The sequence below is a fragment of the Polypterus senegalus genome, chromosome 11 (genome assembly GCF_016835505.1).
Source record: "Polypterus senegalus isolate Bchr_013 chromosome 11, ASM1683550v1, whole genome shotgun sequence".
Classification (NCBI taxonomy): domain Eukaryota; kingdom Metazoa; phylum Chordata; class Cladistia; order Polypteriformes; family Polypteridae; genus Polypterus; species Polypterus senegalus.
Window position 1 is genome coordinate 117,724,795 of NC_053164.1, and position 22,132 is coordinate 117,746,926.

Genomic DNA, 22,132 nt, shown 5'->3' on the forward strand with positions numbered 1-22,132 from the left:
ACATATTTTGTAATGCTGCAATTTATGTTTATTCACAGTTTTTCAAGGGCAGGATAACTTAAATGAGAAATGAAAAAGGAAGCTGTTTTCTGTGACCAAACATTATTAAGAGCTAACAGAGATATCAATTGTGAGGCAGCAAAAATAATGATAGATAAATTTGCATTTTTACAAGTTAGCTGAACAGCCAGGTATTAAGTTGGTAAATTATGAAGAGAGGATGTTTAAGACTGTTCTTGCTATAAATAGCTGTGGTCATGAGATTAAAATGGGTAAGTCTTGTTACTCATGAACCTTGCACTGAGAAGAAGAAAAAAAAACACTGCAGGCATTTCTGTCTGAAAAATGATGAAGGAAGTCGGCTAAGGCAAGGAACAGCTAACACGTCATAGCTTAAACCACAAAACAACTTTGTGCCTGTCGTGCATTTGACAAGTATCTCAGTGTGAAGAAAAGTGCAAGAGAGAAACGACTGAAACACACTGAAAAAGGGAGGCTCTGTGCTAACATGGAGGGAGCCATCAAGAAGCAAGGCATGCTGTACCTTCAACAGCAGCGATTTGGGAAGGTAAGATGCAAACATCTGGAATGTGGGTCATGGCAGGGGTAACAGATCTTTATCGCTTTCTGGGTTAGAATACTGTTTGAGGAGACGTGAAGTGCAGAAGCTTGAAAGAAGAATAAAGTGGAAGGAGAGACAGATTTGAGCACAGATCAGAGGTGAGAACTGGGCTGTGTTCACTAGGCAAATACTACATTAGTTTGAGTTGACTGATTGGAACTGATGAATTTGCAAGCTTCCTAAATTTCAGTCTGAAAGCTGTGCTGCCCAAGTCTTTTTCTACCAAGGTGATAAGATACTTAGACATTTTATACTTTTATAAGCAAAACATACAATTAGACTAAGGTATCTGTGAATTTTTTGTCAATTGTAACCTTTCAGTCAAGACTGAAGACCCTTGTTTTCTCTCTTGTTTTCTAGAAGTCTTCTTCCTGTATTAGTTCTCTGAAATGGACTCTGCCTTATCTAGTATCTCTACTTAGAGGCACTTGTGGAGTTCTCTATTATAATGGCTATGTTTTATCTCCATTCTTCTTGTTCCTTTTTATCACTATCCCTTCTAGAGATCAGGAAATATACGTTTTAAATGGTATATTTAAATCAAATGAACAGTAGGCTTGAAAATGACTGATTTTAAACTCATAGTTATTCACCTCACTGGTTAAACACACTACGGTGTTTTCTAGCAATTCCCCTAGCCATTCAGTACATTTCATTTGGACAGTTAATTAACAGCTTGTCTTTTTTGTTATTGGCTAATACAGTTTGTTTTCATTATAGTCCTTTAAATGTTATAATTGTAGCACATCTACCCATCCATTGTTGGAATTTGCTTTTTACATTACAGTATTAGATAAATTGATTGCACTTTATTTGTCCCCCGAGGAAACTGTTTTATTGCTGATTGTCAGAAAACATGTTATTTATCAACTTTACTAGTTTAGATAAACATCACACAGTTAATAAAAAAATAAACTGATAGATATCAAACATTGTTTCACTTGAATTCAGAATAATCACGCAGTTGATTACAAGTTAAGCTCATTGATCGCTCTAGTTGAACGTAGTAGACTTCAATGTTGCATTCTGAACTGCTGTTAATTGTAAGTAAAGTCAGTTTCATAATTCTATAATTGCTGATTTCAATTTGAGCGAAAGTGTTATTTACAAGTATTTCCAGGTAATATTTTCATGAATATACACTCAATTACTTTAGGGGTTTCTCCAAATCTTTGCATGGAGGTTTATATACAGTAAATTGATAGATTATGGTCATAATTCCTACATACATATATAGAGATACTGTTGCAAATCATACAAATGTGTGCTCTTTATTATTGCTCCATCTTGCACTGTTATGATACAGGAGTTTTTGTTTTTTTCTTAAGCTGCAGAAACTTGGTCAAAACTACTTACAGCCCTCTAGTTTCAGTTGATTTCTTTTTCCATAGTGGTTGGTGTCAGGTTATTTTATATTAATAGCCAAAAGTAAAATCTTGTTTGTTTTCCTGATTTTGTCAGTTTGATACTGCAATCCTGTTCTTTTTTTAAGTTGTCCTAGGACAGATAAATACACTTTGATTTGCTGAGAAGTGAATATAACTTCCTAGGGGCATATCTGATAAGCTTTCCTCAACTAACGCTATCAAATGTTGTTATTCATTATACAACAAGTTCTTCTAGTCTGCCATTTCTGACCATATTCCACCAAACAGTAAGCTGCCATATGTTCTAGTTCCTTACCATTCATTGTTATTATAAGGTTAGGTTAAATGTATACATCTTTTTGGGGTCGACAGATATAAAGTTAATTAAAAGAATATTTCTACCGTCTGGCAGACACCAGCCATCACTACACCCCTGAATACCAAACTGTCTCTCTAAAAGATCAAATATTACCACTCACACTTACCTATAAAAATTATAAACAGTTAATGTGTTCAAATCTTAACAGTATGCGGTTGGTAGCAAACCTGGAATGCCAGGATTTTTGATGAGAAGATGACGGAAGTTCTCCCGCTGTGTGCAGTGAATTTTTTCAACTTTTGCTGTCATTCTACAGTAGAGAGGCCAACATGATGTTTGTCAATAGCTAGTTGCTTTAGATTTGCATCTTGTGCTAGTCCAGAAATAACTTAATGACTTTTGGAGATCTAACCAAAATAAATGATGCATGGAGAAGAAATCCTGCTAAAATTAATATACATATTTTTTGTAGAATGGCTCATATAGATATTAGTGTGGGCTACCAACTTGCTAAAGCTATCACACTTTTTACATCTGACAACATAGCCTGTTTAGGTTATTAAAAAACTATTTTATCTTGAATGATTTGCTGAGTATGATAATTCAAGACATTTACATTTACTTGCATAAAAGATCATTTTATCCAAAGTGACTTACAAAAGAGGTCAATATAGTCAAGTAAAGATTAGTCTCGGGGACTGTTTGAGAACAAGTGTAACAGGACAAAATTGAACACCACATGTGAAAAGTTCAGACCATTGTGCATCTTAATATGAGTTAGACAGAAACAAGACTGTTTTCAAACACTTCATATGCACATTCTCGGAGTCAGAATTTTGAGTGAAGGGTGGACAGCTCATTCCATGAGCTTGGAGCTACATAAGAAATGAGTCTAGATTGAGATTTGATGCAGTGAAGTGGTGGCATCACCAGACATAGTTCATCAGCAGACAATAGTAGGCGAGAAGAAGCAGAGGACCTCGCAAGTGTCTCCATATAAACAGTTGCTTACTCATTCACCACTCTATAGGCAAGCATCAAGTGTCTGAACTTAGCATATGCCGCTAAAGGGAATCAATATGGTACTCTGAAAAGAGAAGTGACATGTGCCTGTCTCAGCTGTTTGAACACCAGACATACTGCTGCATTTTGAATCATTTGCAGCAGCTTGGTGACACATACCAGTACTCCTGCCAGCAGGGAGCTGCAGTAGTCTAGACATGACAAGACCAAGACAATGTAATGCTAACATTAGGCTATGGCATTATGATCCTGCCAAATAACCACAGCAAATTTAATTCTACATCAGGGGTGGGTAATATCGGTCCTGGAGGGCTTCAGTGGCTGAAGTTTTCGTTCCAACCCGATTGGTTAATTAGAAACCAGTCCTTGTCTGCCTCAGATCTTATTTTATTGCTTGTTAGTCTGCAATGTTAGGTTCTTATATCGTATTTTTTTTTTTCCTTTCCAAGTATGTTTGAAGCATAAAATGGATCATTTTCAGTCTGCCACATTTTTCTCTTAAGTGTTTTATTCACCCAAATAGTGCACAATGAATCCTTCACAGGTGCAAATGGAAACAATTTAAACAGAGACCTGATGGCTCCTTTGTCGTTTGCACCTTATTGCTAATAAGCAGCTATTAAAAACAGTGAATGCAGCTGTTTAAAACTGAAATAAGCAATTAAGAGTGGGAAACCTTAACAGACCGAGAGCGAGACCACTAAAATGAAGCATCAAAATGTCACTTGAGCAATAAATGCTTCATCAGCATAATTGATTTCACATAAAGAAACTGGGTTGGTACAAAAACCTTCAGTCACTGTGGACCTCCAAAGCTGCCCACCCCTGTACTACATGTACTGCCATCCATGCCTATATAATGTTTGCTACTGTGGTCATACCCATGGTGTAGCCTTCTTTATCATCAACATGTGAATGACCTATTAGTGTTCTTACCTTGAATTGCTCTGCTACAGAAATATATGTAAAATCTAAGGTTTCTCTATTGTAACCGCACTTTGCATTATATGCTTTACATATAATAATAGGGCCATGGACTAAAGGTCCTAGCAATAACACAAGGAGAACTAAGCCATAAAGTTAAGGAAACAGACCTCCCTTGAAATTGTAGTAGAGGAGTCACTAGACTTGACAGACAGGTACTGGGATGACGAGAGATCAGTAGAAAAATCTATTTCTGCATCGTTAGGCTCAATCCACTTCACTCTCCAAGCAGAAGTCCACCTTCCAGAGATCTCACTAGATGTGGCAGGGCTATCTTGCTGGATTCAAACAAGTTTTTATGTGAATGATATTCAGTAAAGGCATTACATTAGCTACTAATAGCAGGAAATTATGAGATTACAGCAAAATCCATGATAAAGAACATGAGGACACAGTTGAAATCTTGGTAAGGGTAAATTCCACTTAATCATTAGGATGTTTTTTTTCTCACACAAAGCCACAGACACATAAGCTACGAAGTAATGTAGTAGACAGTAGAACTTTAGGGACTTTCAAAACTAGACTTGATGTTACTTTGGAAGAATTAAATGGATAGGATTGGTGAGCTTTATTGGGCTCTTTTGCTTGTTCTCATCTAAATCTTTGTAATGTTCTCATAATAAAATATACAAATGGAGAAATGTTGAACAGTTGTGGTTAACAAATAATCAAGTGGTCCTTGCCTGATATAAATCTGACGAACTTTCCTGTTAACAGACAGCATTAACTTTATTCTATACATCAACCACCTCTAAAGCTTAGGGAGGTTAATATTAATATCTCTCAATTTCAGGAGCCTGGTTTTATAGCCCAGCCCAGTCACTTTCTATGTAGACCTTTTGTGCTTCCTCTGTATTAATGTGTGTTTTTTTCCCAACATACCCTGGTTTTCCACCAAGATTCCGAAGATGTTCACAAAAGGGTTATTAAATTGATTTGGTCTGAGTGAGTCTGTGTATGTACTACTAGAGTCCAGTGCTGCCAAAGAGGGCCCCCTAAGACCCCAAAGTTAGATCAAGCAGGTTACGAAAATGGTTGATAGAATGTAGTCTGCTCAAACAATACTGATTGCTGTTTTGTTTTTCATTTTTTAACAATATTTCATTGACCTTATTGCAACATAATTTCATGTACTGTGCTTCCTTTTTCATGTTTGCCACCGTTTCATGTATTTCTGGGTGCTGCAATTTTGTGATTCTGGTCGCAAAGGTGCTGCTTGTTTGCTAGACCCATGATGCAAGTGTGATCTGTGACATTTTGGTTGCCATGATATATAACATAGATGCTCACACTGAAGACTCGCAAAAGACTAGAAAAAATTTAAGAGGATCTTTTCCGGTTTAAACCTTTTATGAGGTTTTTGGTTAATGATTTTGGCTCGTGTTTTGATTTTGTTAAAAATCTGAAATGAATCATGTATAAAAGCCTATGCTTTGACTTTGAGTACTATTATTCACACTCTTTAGAAAGACGTTTGCTCATATCTGTCTGATCCAGTTTGATTGGATACTCTATCAGTCATAGTGTAATGGCTCTGAGTCAGTTACTTTTTAATTTATTTCAGAATACCATGGGCCCCCAGAAGTTTTCTCATTTGAAAAATATTTTAAATTCAAACTTTTGTTTTCCCTTTCCTTGACTGCTAATAATTTTCATAAGTTTAATTTCCTTTAATTGTTGCTTCAATATACTAAATGCATATCTCCTAAGTTTCATCTTTCAGAAAATATATTCATCTTTTAACTAGTACATTACTTTAATCAGATACATACTGTATATTTTTATTAGTATGTAAGCATTGCAAACTAATCTCACAGTAGACTACTAAATAAAAAAAAATTGTTAAAAAAGAAGTAAATAGCATGAATAGAATAGGGGCAGCTGTAAGGCTTTTGTTATGTTACTCTGAGCTACTCTTCCATACAGAAGTGTGGCATAGTTGTTAAGGCTTTGGTCCTTAAACATTGAGGTTGGGGGTTCAAATTCTGCTACTGACCATTAACCATAAACTATTTTAATTTCAGGTTGTGATGTGACAGGTTAGGATCTATCTATCTATCTATCTATCTATCTATCTATCTATCTATCTATCTATCTATCTATCTATCTATCTATCTATCTATCTATCTATCTATCTATCTATCTATCTATCTATCTATCTATCTATCTATTGACACTGTGTAATCAAGAGCAAGTCACTTCACCTGCCTATGCTCTATTCGAAAAAAGAGAAATATATAACTAGTTGTGGTAGTTCAGCCAGGACACAAACAGGCAGACACAGAATGTCCTGAATACACACTCTTTATTAACAGCTTTAAGCATACAACACAGTGACCATACATCAAACACCCTTCAAAAGTCCATCTCTCGTTCCTTCGGACTTCCTTTTGCCATCTTTACTCCTCTCCTCCCAAGCTCTGTCTTCTTCCTCCTGACTCCGGCTCGTCTACTCGAGGGAGGCCTCTTTTATAACCACATGGATGAGCTCCAGATGCTCCTGGAATTTCTTCTCGCAGCACTTCTGGGTGTGGCGGAAGTGCTGACCTCCAGGGTTCCACAATCCTTTAGGCGCCCCCTTTGGTTGAGCTTCCATGCTCGATTCCCGTGGCCCCTATACAGACCAGGGCGGCTGCTCTCTCATGGCCCAAGGGAGGTATAGTCCCTCTCCTGGTCATTTCAGGTGTCCTGGCTGGGCATAACCCCCAGCCATCCGCCACACTGTATTATCTCTCAAATGTTTTAACTCACCTTGGATCAAGGCATCAGTCAAGTAATAATAAAGTGTAAGAACACTGCTTGGCTTGGCTATTAAGTTACCCTTTCTAGTGAAATGAAATTAGGTGTTTATTTTTTAGATTATTTTTGTTATTTCTGCAGTCTTTTACATTTTCCTCCCAAAAGGATCAGTCCCTTTATTAATATATGTAGCTGATGATTGTCCTTAATACAGTATACCACAAAATTATGGGATTCAAAGCTGTATGCAAAACACCCCACAATAAATTAGGGGATCCTGCTACTGCCTAGTGTGGCTGAACACTGAAATCCTCTGTAGAATATACAATAAATGAACTACGTAGAATGGTATCACTTAGAATATGCATGTCTTAAGTAGACAAATCACATCATACACAGATATGCACTCAGCAAACAAAAGCCATATACAGTAACTTGTACTTTGGACAAGCATCAAGCAGAGCTCTTACTTTTCTCAACTCATGCACACTTAGATGCTGAGTATAAAAGATCACAGCACTCTGATCCTTCCCTTTCGCTGAACAGAGACTTCCTTTTAAAAGGCACACCAATCCTCCTGTCGACCCAATGCACACTCACTGACAGCAGGGAATTGAAGTCCTCTTGGTAACTTTGCCATTGCTTCACTGCAATAACACAGTTGTCCTGATATATGAATATTGAATGTTGTCAAATAAACTTTAGATGCTTTTTGAGAATATCTGGTTTATCTTGCCCCAACTGTATACTATTTAGCAACCTCTTCTTAAACGGATATTTACAATTTATGCCATTTTGTATAGCTAAACACATTCGATTGGACAAGGCCATTCTCTCCTTTGCCCTAACCTGATACTTTTCTGTGCTGCTAACCGGACAATGAAAGGGATACTAAGCCAAATCATAAGACATGGAACAATCACCACATGGCGCTATGACTACACTCTGAGAGCCAACAAACGACCTAGTACAGTTGCATTAGTAATTTATAAATTTGGCTTCTTTTTTCAAAAACATTTTAATTTCTGACCAACACATTGCAAAACTTAATTTTAAATAATCAAAATGCATTTATCTGATACAAAAGAAGTATTCACATTGAAATAAGTTGTGATTCACACTTTAGTTTTCATTCTTGATTAAACACCACTGGTAGAAACCAGAGTTCCAGAAAACCCCCTTTGGTCTTAGAAGCCTGAGAAGATTCCACTCAGACAGTGACTGGTTGAAAATGTAACCCTGGTCACTAAAGCTGCAAGGCAGAAACTCAAATTCCTGTATCACAATTCGGCACATTTAAAACCTTGGGAGAATATTACTTGTACACTTCTAAAGTTACATTGGGTGCCTGTCCTTGCCAGCATTCAATATTAACTTCTACTTTTAGTTTTTTTTTTTAGTTCATAGTCTAGCCCCACCTTGCCTGTCTTCTTCCAGCATGTTCACTTTGTTCCTCAGACTCCTTGCTGTTAAGCATTCCACTGCGCAGTTTGCGCACTATGGGTGATAGGCCTTTTAGTGTGTCAGGGCTACAGTTATGGAATGCCTTGCCTTTGGAGCTCCATACAGGTACCTTACTTTCTGTTTTTAAATCTAAATTTGAAACCTATCTTTTTAATGTTGTTTTTTGTTGTTCTTGTTAATTATGTTTGTATATGGGATGTGTTTCATGTTATGTATATTGTCCTTGGGTACCTTGAAAGGAGCTCTTAAGTAAAATATATTATTAACATTGCACAATAAATAAATACACATGTACAACTAATCCTTTCTTAAATTAAATATGTTTTTTTTTTAATAATGATGACGGTGGAGGGTCATGTCTTGTTGTGACAGCAAAGAATTCTGCATTATTGCAAGATGTCATGAGACATGCCACCATCCACTCCATTGTAAGTTTGTATCTAGCAGCCAGTGCTCCCATAGTGGGCTTTAGACACTTATGAACACCTAGCAGTATTGGAAAAATGAAGGAACAGCAATGGTGACAATTTCTACCTTGACTGCACATCTTTGAAAGACAGCTGTCAATGTTTTACCATTTTGGATGGAAGTGAGCATTCGTAACTCATCTCAAAGTAATGGTCACTTAAGAAGGTCAGCCAATCCAATAGAAGACTGTTCTGTTTGTACTGTTAATGTCAATACACTCAAAGAATATCACATTACAGCTGAGCTTCCACAAACACACATACTAGTAGTTTACATTGAACTATAGGGGATTCTCACCTGTGTGTATTTTAGATCAGTGGTTCTTGTGTTTATTTTTATTGTAAATGTGTTCCTGTCAAATAGATGCTGAATTTCCTAGTCTGTTGTTCAATCTACTACTACTATTAGTAGTACTATTAGTTCATGTTTGCTTTTATAGATTCTCGGTAGAGTTTGTTTCCTTCTGCTTTATAGTAGATTGAATTATCTCATGCTGTATTTATATCTTGCTGCTTTGCATTGGAGTTTGCATGCTTTATGAAGAACACTGTGAATGTGTACTCTGTGAAAGGTGCTACATTCGATGAAACCTCACTGAAAATTAAATCATTTAGTATTCAGACAAATACCTCATGAAGGAAATGCTTTTTTGTTGTAACAAAGTCAGTTGCATTTGACTTAGTGTAACAAATACAAATAAAACATCAAATACAAATATATAGTCGGGGACAGCCTGGAAGCCTACTTGATATATGGGATTTACTATGGTTCTGCCCTTATCCCTTCCCATTATAAACTTTTTGCCCTGATTGTTCCTTTCTAAGTCAGTTGCTATGTTATGCTAATTACAGAAGAACCACAAGAGGGAGGGCAAAGGACATAAACTTCTTCAAGAATTGTTCATAATTACCTTTTCAACAGCCCATCTCGAGTTGGTGTGTATTTCGTGTCTTGCTGTTGTTTTTCTAGTGTGTTGTGTTTTTGGCTTTGGGTTTATCATATTTCACTTTTTATTATGTTTTTGCAAGAATTTCCCATTTTTTAACTAGTTTTCATTTTTTTCTTTTTTGGATTTACCTTCTGTTTTCTCTATGACCTCTTACCTGTTTTTTAGATTTCCATATTTTGGACTTCTATAAATACTGTAGATATGAGTTGTTTCATCTGGATCTATATGTGGTTCTACAAAACTACTTTGGTACACACAGCTAACTGTACTTTATAGAGCTGCACAGGCAGGCCTTTGAGTCAATGTTTCTACCGGGAAAGCCTACGCCAAGGCTTTATGCTACACTCTGTTCCAACCAGTGGGTTATTCTGATCAATGTGTGCTTGGCAGATACACCATAAGGATAACAGTAACTGTCATGCCTCAGCAACTCACAATCAGTCACACACAACTACATGAAGACATTTTGATTAACACACTGCACACAGATAACTTCTCACCTGTTTTTTCCATTTTTGGATATTTGGACTTGTATAGATAAATACATCGAGATCTGCAAAACTACTTTGGTACATGCAGCTAACTGTACTTTATGGAGCGGCACACTGCTCTGCAGGCTATAAGGATAGTAGTAATTGTCATTCTTCAGTGACCCACAATCAGCCACACACAACTACATGAAGACATATTGATTAATACACAGCACTTAAGGTCAAGATTTTAATGTTGATGCCTCTTACAGACATAACTGTGCATAATTAGTTTTATGAAATCTCATAGCTGTAGTGTTGATTGACTTAAGACAGAAAACGTGTGAAAAGATCTTGGTGGCTTGATGGCACTCTGCAAACGTTAAACGAAAGTACAGTAGGAAGTAAGCAACCACTGATTTAGTAAGTGGTACATGCCGCTCTCTTTAGCTGCTTCCTGCCCTCATCAGAGAGATTACCATACCAAATAGTGATGAAGAAGGTCAAAACATATTCAATAATCTACTCATGATAAATGGTCATAGCATCCTGCAACACTCCAAATGTATTTATGAAGGTATCATGAAAAGGACTTTTCTATCGTAATTTACTTTACTTAAAACTCTAGTATATAACAAATATGCATTAATTGGTATATGCTTAGCAAATTTTAATTGATTTTCTTTATATTATTATATATGGCAGAGACTACAAAGCACAAGTTGATGTTTATTTTTTGTAGAATTAAAAATTAAAATTAATTAACATTCATCACTGGGTTTCTTAAAAAGGAAAATGGGGATGGTATAATGGTAAATGCTATTGAGCAATCTGGGTTTAAGTCCATGACTGGTCACTGTCCATGTGAAATTTAAATATTTTCCCTTTGTTTCAATGATTTTTTCCATCCGGTATTCTGGGTTTTCCCCTTCAAAATCCCTAAAGCCATGAATGTTAAATTGTCCCTGAATGAGTGAGGGACTGAGTGTGTGTTTATGAGCGTACTCCATATTGGAGTCCAGTCCATTCCAGCACCTCCATGCCTGCTGGAATAGTGCTCAGTCGCACAAGACTGCAAAACTTGAAGTAAGCAGGTTTGAAAAATAAATGAATGAGTGGGTAAGTGATTGGATCTGTTGTGCACATTTTAAGCTTGTGTTTATTTGTCTGTTATTTTTTTCTTCACAGAAATGGAAAAAAACTTGGTGTGTTGTGTACGGAGAAAGCATCTGTTCCATTGCCAGGATTGAAATCCTAGAATTTAAAGATGGGGTGAACATTTCAGAGAAATCTGAGAAAATGCTGAAAAAACTGGACAATAAAAAAGTCATCAAATTAAATGACTGCATTCGTGTAACGGACATCGAGATGGATGGCTGTCCAAAGGAGTCAATACCATTCCTGGTGGAAACAACTGAGAAGCTCTACGTGTTTGCTGCTGAGGGCTCAGAAATGGAAGACTGGGTCCAGACCCTCTGCGAGTTGGCTTTTCCAGTGTGTTCATACGGTTTGCACTTCTACCTCTTGTTTGTTTCTCTAGCGTAACCTGAATAGACTTAACTTTTATAAAAAAATACAGTTTGAATTAAACTATTTAAAAGTGAACACAAAGTTTAAAGGCCTCATTTAGAGCTAATCCATGCTTTTAGTTCTACGGCTGTTTTGTCTATTATGTGATAATGGAGAGTCAGATCCCAGTACTTTAAAGTTCAAGGCAAGAAGAAATCTTGGATGGAATGCCAGTCCATCTTGAAATTACACTCCCAAACACACCCATACACAAGGGCACTTTAGAGAAAATTTATGCAGGCACTGAAAAATGCAAGCAGACACAGAGAGATCTCACCAAAATGACAATGACATTTTCTAGATGAGGAATTAAACTCGAGCCCTAGGCATCAGTACTACTATGACACTTTGATAGTAAAGTAATAAATAAATAAGATAAACTAATACACCGGCACAGAACCTTAGTAGCTGGGCTGCTGACTCACATTTCTAGGGCTCAGTTTTCAGTCTGATCTGTGTGTGTTCTTCTACTAAGGTTTTCCTTCTGCATCACAGAGATGTACAGGGTAGACATCTTGGCAGTTCTAAACTATAGTCCAGTATTGGTGTATGTAGATGTATTAGTGAGTTGGTTCATGTCTTGGTCTCAGTACTGCTGGGATTGGCAGGTTCATAAAATTGATAGGTGGAATATAAAGTAATGAAGTTAGGAAGTATTGAGATTTTAAAGATGACATAGGACTCAAAATATAAAAAAGCAAGAAGGACCTCAATTCCATGACTATCCATTCATTTTTTTCTAGCCAATTTAATACTATGACAGGGTTTGACAGAGTTTGGGCCCTTTTGGAGATCTTTCATTAAGAACAGGAAGGGAAGTTCTTATAATGGCATCCACACCCAGAATGACACTAAATAGGGAACACTACACACAATGAAAAAAAAAAAAAAACACTAGATATAAACCCTTAAGGTCGAGTAGGGCGGCTCAGCCACTTTCCCACTTCAAAGTATAATAAAGCTGCCTCTTCAACACCCACCACCATAGCTCACTCTCTTTCTCTAGTCTTGGGTTTCACCCTTGACTCCTCCTCTTGTATACAGTTAAAAACTGGCTCCTCCTACTTTTCTCAGTTGTTAAGCAACATTAAACACATTGCAATCACATGAACAGAGGGACTAGTGATATAAAGCAGGGGATCCCCATGAGTGTCCTTTCTGTAACATTGAGTTTATTGTATATGGAATAGTTGTGTCTCTCTAGCGGTTAGTGATTTAGTGCTGACAAAGTTTCCCAAGAAAAGGTAAAAAGTACTACACAGTGTTACAGTAGAGACCTCTAGTTAGGCTCTGACTTTTATTTCCAGGGTCCCTCCCATTAAATAAGTGAAGCATGACTAGAGCTGCAATTCAACAGACACTGACAACAGGAAACAGAAGTGGCCAGGGTGCCATCATGGGTAGAGTTTGACATTTCAGTTTTGAGAGTTTGGGGGGAAGCGGTGGCAGACAAACCATAACGAAAAATGGAAATTTTTAGTGTCAACTCTCCCCCTGCTTATTTACATCACACCCAATGCCAAACATGGTAAACTGTTTGTAATCTAAATTCATCATTAAAACTAAATCTCACTTACATTAACTCATTTAAAACATCAAATTAACAAATACCGTTAACAATATTATAGTATTCATTCATCCAAACATCTTCTGCTTTTTCAGGGCAGGGTTGTGGGGCAGCTGGAATCTATCTCACCAAATAACAGATGCAGGCAGAAAGCATCTCTGGCCAGTCACAGGATAAACACACAATTTACATTAATTGTGGATTTAAAAAAAACAAGGAAAAATAATCCTTTATTTTACATTGATCTAATATCATAGTACATCCATCGGGAATTTTTGGGGAGCTTGTCATGTCTCTGTTGTTTTTGTTTCTAGACTTGCACTCTTATGATTGCATGCTTTGCAAGACTATCCCAATGGAGTGATTCTCCACTATCCTGTCTCCTGGTTCAACTTTTTTTCATTTCAGGAACCAACGTTAGGCTCTTGAGATGGGGTGCCAACAACTCCTGAAAGTGCATTCAGTCCACACAGCACTGACACTTGGCATTACTTGATGCTGCCAGTGAGGTTTTGCCCCATCACACTTCCCATCTCAAGACTAAAAACATTCTTTGCTTTGAGCAGGGGTCCTCACTCACGGTCCTGAAGAGGTTCAGCGGCTTCAGGTTTTCACCTCAACCAATGAACCCATTATTTGGTGCTGAACCAATAGACTTATTTTAGTTAACTCTCCTGCTGTGATTCAGAACCCTTAATTGTCTAGTTTAGTTTTAAGTAGCTGCATTAGTTTTTAATGTTTTTGTTTTCATATTCAGCCACAGTTAATAATAATATGCAAACAGCAATGAAACCACCAGCTCTTCAGAAAACTTGGTTCCATTTTTAATGTTGAATGTGCATTGGGAAGTACAGTATATGTGGTAATAAAATGTTTAGAAATAAATGAGAAAGTGCAAATGGATAATGTTCTCAGAAAAGTAAACTGTATGATGTAATTTAAAGTTCTCTTGGATGAATGAAAGCACTAACAAGCAAAATAGTTTAATACCAAGTTTCATTATCAGCAAGGATTATCTTCTGATGAGAATGAAAACCTGCAGCCACTGCGGCTCTCCAGGACCATGAGTGAAGATCCCTGGTTTTGATGACATTTTTTAATTTGTCCAAGTGACACTCCCAGATACACCTGATTTTTTTTTTGCCATACTATAAACTACAAGAATATATTTTTGAGAAACTGCACTTTATCCAAAAATGGTAGAAAGAACAATGGCATATTACTACAGTAAAGACTCAAGATAAGAAATTTTGAGAAGATTTTAAGAAAAAGAAATTTGGTTGAAATGTTGCTGTCCCTTTATAAATTGTATTAATCAGAAAGTATTAAGGTGCTGCTTTAAAAACTACTTTTTGGCTACATTTCCGAATACCAGTGAAACATTAGGAGAAACATAGTGTATAAACTTGTTTTTTTGTTTCTGTGGCATAATCTAAATAAAAGGAATTTGAAATATGCTAAAAAGAGTTCAGGTTTTTCGATAGCTCAGTTTACTTCAACAGTGTCATGAAAAACTTCCTGTTGATGTGTAGACACTTTGACAAGAACAGGAAGTTCTTTATTTTTCAAGATGTCACAGAATTTATTTAAAAGAATAGAAAATACATTTTAGGACACTTCAAACTGAGACTGAATTCATTTTATTATATCTGCAAATGAATTTCAGATGGTCTTGTAGTGTTACAGGAGCATGCCAGAACATTTCTGTCACTCTGAGGCCCTAGGTGGGAGGATATTAGTTGGGTTAATATGTTATACATCATTTTAAAATCACACTTAATCCTTCAATTAAGCCATATTAAGGCAATCGGTACATTTGTCCTAGTAAAAATCCCACCTACCTGTAATTGATTTTAGCCTGTGTTGTGCCTAATTTTTGCCATACAGCTAGCTTAATAGGTTAATAACTCCAACTTGTTGGAAAAATGTTCAGTGAAAAAAGTAAATGACCTGTGTGCCTGTGGCTTAAATGCATATAGTGACAATTTTGGCTGTGATGAACACCTAAGAATTTTGCCTAACTACATTAATTAGCTGCAGCAAAGCAGAGATGAAAGAACATTAGGAGATTTGTCATTTTAGCTACAGACAGCAAGACTTTCCAGTAAATACAGTCATATGAAAAAGTTTGGGAACCCCTCTTAATTCTTTGGGTTTTTGCTTATCACTGGCTCAACTTTCAAAAACCCAGCCACAGGGGCTGCACAAACCAATGTGTTTCTTCGTGCCGGTCCCAAGCCCGGATAAATGGGGAGGGTTATGTCAAGGAAGGGCATCCGGTGTACAATTTTGCCAAATCAATATGCAGGCAACAATACAAATTTCCATACCGGATTAGTCGAGCCCCGGTTTAACAACGATCGCCACCAGCACTGTTAGCCAACAGGGTGCTGGCGGAAATTGGGCTACTGTTGGCCGAAGAAGAAGGAGAAGAAGGCAGGAAGAGAGGAGGAAAGTAAAGAGAGTGGAATTGAGGATAGGAACTTTGAATGCTGACAGTATGAATGGTAAGGCGAGAGTGTTAGCATATATGATGGACAGAAGGAAGGTTGATATATTGTGCGTGCAAGAGACTAAATGGAAGGGCAATGGTCATGTTGGTGAAGGGAACAATGGAGACAAGGAGGTGATGGGTAGATATGGTGTCAGGGAGAGGAATGAAGAAGGTCAGAGGACAGTAGATTTAGCCAAAAGGATGGACATGGCTGTGGTGAATACGTATTTTAAGAAGAAGGAGGAACATAGGATTACGTACAAGAGTGGAGGAAGATGCACACAGGTAGATTACATCCTATGCAGAAGAGCTGATCTGGAGACTGAAGACTGCAAAGTGGTGGCAGGGGAAAGCGTAGTTAAGCTGCATAGGATGTTGGTCTGAAGGATGACGTTGGAGATGAAGAAGAGGAAGAGAGTGAGGGCAGAGCCAAGGATCAAATGGTGGAAGTTGAAAAAGGAAGATTGCAAGGTTGAGTTTAGGGAGAGGGTGAGACAGGCACTGGGTGGCAGTGAAGAGTTACCAAACAGCTGGGAAACTACTGCAGATGTTGTAAGGGTGACAGCAAGAAGGGTGCTTGGTGTGACATCTGGAAAGAGGACGGAGGAAAAGGAAACCTGGTGGTGGAATAGGGAAGTACAGGATAGTATACAGAGGAAGAGGGTGGCAAAGAAGAAGTGGGATAATCAGAGAGATGCAGAAAATAGACAAGAGTACAAGGAGATAAGGCGCAAGGTGAAGAGAGAGGTGGCGAAGGCTAAAGAAAAGGAATTTGATGAGTTGTATGAGAGGTTGGACACTAATGAAGGAGAAAAGGACCTGTACCGATTGGCTAGACAGAGGAACAGAGATGGGAAAGATGTGCAGTAGGTTAGGGTGATAAAGGATAAAGATGGAAATGTACTCACAAGCAAGGAGAGTGTGTTGAGCAGGTGGAAAGAGTACTTTGGGAGGCTGATGAATGAAGAGAACAAGAGAGAAGAGGCTGGATGATGTGGAGATAGTGAATCAGGAAGTGCAACAGATTAGCAAGGAGGAAGTAAGGACAGCTATGAAGAGGATGAAAAATGGAAAGGCAGATGGTCCAGATGACATGCCTATGGAAGCATGGAGGTATCTAGAAGAGATGGCAGTGGAGTTTTTAACCAGATTGTTTAATGGAATCTTGGAAAGTGAGAGGATGCCTGAGGAGTGAAGAAGTGTACTGGTGCCGATATTTAAGAATAAGGGGAATGTTTCGGACTGTAGTAACTATAGAGGAATAAAGTTGATGAGCCACAGCTTGAAGTTATCGGAAAGAGTAGTGGAAGCTAGGTTAAGAAGTGAGGTGATGATTAGTGAGCAGCAGTATGGTTTCATCCCAAGAAAGAGCACCACAGATGCAATGTTTGCTCTGAGGATGTTGACGGAGAAGTTTAGAGAAGGCCAGAAGGAGTTGCATTGTGTCCTTGTGGACCTGGAGAAAGCATATGACAGGGTGCCTCAAGAGGAGCTGTGGTATTGTATGAGGAAGTCGGGAGTGGCAGAGAAGTACATAAGAGTTGTACAGGATATGTACGAGGGAAGTGTGACAGTGGGTGAGGCCTGCGGTAGGAGTGACAGATGCATTCAAGTTGGAGGTTGTACATCAAGTTGGATTACAGTACATCAGGGATCAGCTCTGAACCGTTTCTTATTTGCAATGGTAAAGATACAGGTTGAAAGACGAAATTAGACAGAAGTCCCCGTGGACTATGATGTTTGCTAATGACGTGATCTGTTGCAATAGTAGGGAGCGGGTGGAGGAGACCCTGGAGAGGTGTAGATATGCTCTAGAGAGGAGATGAATGAAGGTCAGTAGGAACAAGCCAGAATACATGTGTGTAAATGAGAGGGAAGTCAGTGGAATGGTGAGGATGCAAGGAGTAGAGTTGGCGAAGGTGGATGAGTTTAAATATTTGGGATCAACAGTACAGAGTAATGGTGATTGTGGGTGAGAGGTGAAAAAGTAAGTGCAGGCAGGGTGGAATGGGTGGAGAATAGTGTCAGGAGTAATTTGTGACAGACGGGTATCAGCAAGAGTGAAAGGGAAGGTCTACAGGACGGTAGTGAGACCAGCGATGTTATACAGTATGTGTTGGAAACTGTGGCACTGACCAGAAAGCAGGAGACAGAGCTGGAGGTGGCAGAGTTAAAGATGCTAAGATTTGAACTGGGTGTGACGAGGATGGATAGGATTAGAAATGAGTACATTAGAGGGTCAACTCAAGTTGGACGGTTGGGAGACAAAGTCAGAGAGGCGAGATTGTGTTGGTTTGGACATGTTCAGAGGAGAGATGCTGGGTATATTGGGAGAATGATGCTAAGGATAGAGCTGCCAGGGAAGAGGAAAAGAGGAAGGCCTAAGCGAAGGTTTATGGATGTGGTGAGAGAGGACATGCAGGTGATGGGTGTAACAGAACAAGATATAGGGGACAGAAAGATACGGAAGAAGATGATCCACTGTGGCGACCCCTAACAGGCGCAGCCGAAAAAAGAATTGGCTAAGCTTTCAAAGTAGCAACTTCCTTTTAATATATGACGTGCCTTATGGAAACAGTAGTATTTCAGTAGTGACATAAAGTTTATTGGATTAACAGAAAATATGCAATATGCATCATAATAAAATTAGACAGGTGCATAAATGTGGGCACTGCAACAGAGATATTACATCAATACTTAGTTGAGCCTCCTTTTGCAAATATAACAGCCTCCAGACACCTCCTATAGCTTTTCATGAGTGTCTGGATTCTGGATGGAGGTATTTTTGACCATTCTTCCAAACAAAATCTCTCCAGTTCAGTTAAATTTGATGGCTGCCAAGCATGGACAGCCTGCTTCAAATCATCCCATAGATTTTCGATGATATTCAAGTCAGGGGACTGTGACGGCCATTCCAGAACATTGTACTTCTCCCTCTGCATGAATGCCTTTGTAGATTTCAAACTGTGTTTTGGGTCATTGTCTTGTTGGAATATCCAACCCCTGTGTAACTTCAACTTTGTGACTGATGCTTGAACATTATATCCATGAAGAATTTATTGATATTGGGTTGAATTTATCCGACCCTTGACTTTAACAAGGGCCCCAGTCCCTGAACTAGCCACACAGCCCCACAGCATGATGGAACCTGCACCAAATTTGACAGTAGGTAGCAGGTGTTTTTCTTGAAATGTGGTGTTCTGCCATGCAAAAAACGCTTTTTGTTATGACCAAGTAACTCAATTTTTGTCTCATCGGTCCAAAGCACTTTGTTCCAAAATGAATCTGGTTCGTCTAAATGAGCATTTGCATACAACAAGCGACTCTGTTTGTGGTGTAAATGTAGAAAGAGTTTCTTTCTCATCACACTACTATGCAGATGTTCTTTGTGCAAATTGCGCTGAATTGCAGAATGATGTACCGATACACCATCTGCAGCAAGATGTTCTTGCAGGTCTTTGGAGGTGATCTGTGGGTTGTCTGTAACCATTCTCACAATCCTGCACATATGCCGCTCCTGTATTTTTCTTGGCCTGACAGACCTGAGTTTAAACAGCAACTGTGCCTGTGGCCTTCTATTTCCTGATTACATTCCTTACAGTTGAAACTGACAGTTTAAACCTCTCAGACAGCTTTTTGTAGCCTTTTTCTAAATCATGACACTGAACAATCTTTGTTTTCAGATCTTTTGAGAATTGCTTTGAGGATCCCATGCTGTCACTCTTCAGAGGAGAGTCAAAGGGAAGCACAACTTGCAATTGACCACCTTAAATACCTTTTCTCATGATTGGAAACACCTGTCTATGAAGTTCAAGGCTTAATGAGCTAATCCAACCAATTTGGTGTTGCAAGTCATCAGTATTGAGCAGTTACATGCATTCAAATCAGGAAAATTACAAGGGGACCCAAATTTTTGCACAGCCAGTTTTTCACATTTGATTTAATTTCATACAACTAAATACTGTTTCACTAAAAATCTTTGCTACTCAGTACTCAGATGTTCCTAGGGAATGAAAGACATACCACTATTATCTTTTTTGTTGAAAGTAGAGTAAATTATTATGCAAGCTGAGAGGGGTTCCCAAACTTTTTCATATGACTATAAGTCTCTGTAGTCTTGGTTGAAGTGTTGGTTTTTACAACATTATTAGATGCTTTGCAAAAGAAAAAACAACCAAAAAAAGAAAACTAAAATCAGAAAAGGTCCAAGGGGCAGAGAATTACTTGCTGAAGGGAGAAAATGACCAGAGTAGCCAGTGGGATGTGGTTTGGTTTGAGGAAAACAAACAATGGTGTCTTTGTTAAGGGCCAACCAATTCAAACTCAATAGTTAGTCAGGTAACTAAACTATTGCTTTGAGTAAAATTAAATTGCTCAAGATGCCTATTTTCTCTCGCACATGAGAAATGTGGCATCATATACTGTACATTCATGTCTTCTTTAAATGTACACCCCTGCAGGTTTATCCAACAGATCTTTAAATTTACCTTCTTAAACCTCCATTTAGATACTCGCACAAATACAAACCCACCTTGATGATAAATCCCATGACACTAAATTGGATGAAGCGAGTTTGAGAATATTATAAAATGTTACGACACTGAGTTTGCTTTTTAAGTCCAGCCAACGATGTACATCAACAAAATTGTATAAATTAGGATAACTGTTGTGCTGTTTTGACTATGTGATACTTCACACTACTTGTATTGAGGGTAATCATGTATGAGGTATAATTTTTCAGAAGAGGGTGAGCCAGACGTGTAGTTTTTGATTAATTTCTGCATTGGTCAGAAGGCTTGAATCAACCCCAGACAGTTCACCAGTAGAGTTAATTGGCAACATTCGTCAAAGCATTTTTGTAGCAAATATGCTGTGTTTGCTGGTGGCCTTATTCACTGAATATTTTCTTGGAAATTTGCCATGTGGCTGGCTTAGATATACAGTATTTTTTTGCAATACCCCATAATGGCCAACATATCATAGCACTGTAGCAGCTAATGTTGGATGAGACAATACACCCACAGTAGTAGTGTGCTGACAATTAGTGGAAAATGTGAGAATGCATTTAAGCACAAAATGTGCATACAGAAAGAAACTGGAAATCTGCCAGTATATGTGTGTCATAAAATCATTTTGTATGGACATGTATGTGTGTAATACTGAGCCTACACTACATTTATTTATTTATTCGACACCTTTATCCAAAGCGATTTACAACATTTGAGATAAAATTGGTTACATTTCTTTTCTTTTTCCAATTGGACCAAAGGCAGGTGAAGTGACTTGCTCAGAATCACACAGTGTAATTGTATTACCCAGAGTGCTCTGCAGTTGATGCAAACAGGAAGGGGTGAAGAATCTACATGCTTTAGTTTTGCACTTATTTGTTCGCAGTGGAAGTGAACAAAAAAAGCATCAGGGGAAAAGAACAAATTGCACTTTTCAGTCCGAGGGAGATGAACAATCTGTGATGGTACAAGTGTTAATGAATTCATGCTTTCTGCCTGCAAGAAATTTTTCTGTTCTGATATTTAATTCTGTTAGTTTTACCTCATGGAAGCACAGTGGTGGAGTGATCAGCACTGCTGTTTTACAGCTCAAGTCACATTTTGGCCACAATCATCAGTGCAGCATAGTTGGCAGATGTTTCCCTAGCCACCGAGAACACTTAAAAGACCATTGCACCATTATAATCTACTCAAAACTCGTTCAGTTCATCCTTAACAACTGATTTTACAGCATTTTGCTATATCCGGAGAAGTTCCCAAACATATACACAATTTTTGCCACACTTGAGGCAAAGCAAATTCATTGGGGTTCACTCATCACTAGTCCCCAGTCATTCGCTGGTCTTTGGTTGAATTCACCCCTCACAGTATTCTAAAAGTGAATGTAACAGAATTAGTTATGGCAAAGTGTTTAAAGCTAAATTCTCATGTTTTGAGTTTGGAAAATTACTGGGGGCTCCAGTAAATACAAAAATGATATGAAACAACTGGGTTTAAATTTATTTTAGAAGGGCAACCAAGAACAACCTGGAACTTGGAGCCTATCCTTCTCTGACAGGCTAGGGGAATTAAACATCTTTAGTCTTTAA

General features: G+C 38.1%; 1 protein-coding gene across 1 annotated transcript in view; it reads left to right on the forward strand.

Moving 5' to 3' along the window:
* The first annotated feature begins 366 nt into the window (after window positions 1-366).
* The window catches only part of LOC120539480 (docking protein 2), a 125,187-nt gene continuing 103,421 nt past the window's right edge, over window positions 367-22,132 (forward strand). The window contains exons 1-2 of the mRNA XM_039769574.1: window positions 367-568; window positions 11,594-11,899. Of these exons, the coding sequence (XP_039625508.1) occupies window positions 509-568; window positions 11,594-11,899 (366 nt within the window). The 5' untranslated portion in view covers window positions 367-508. The remainder of the gene's footprint in view (window positions 569-11,593; window positions 11,900-22,132) is intronic.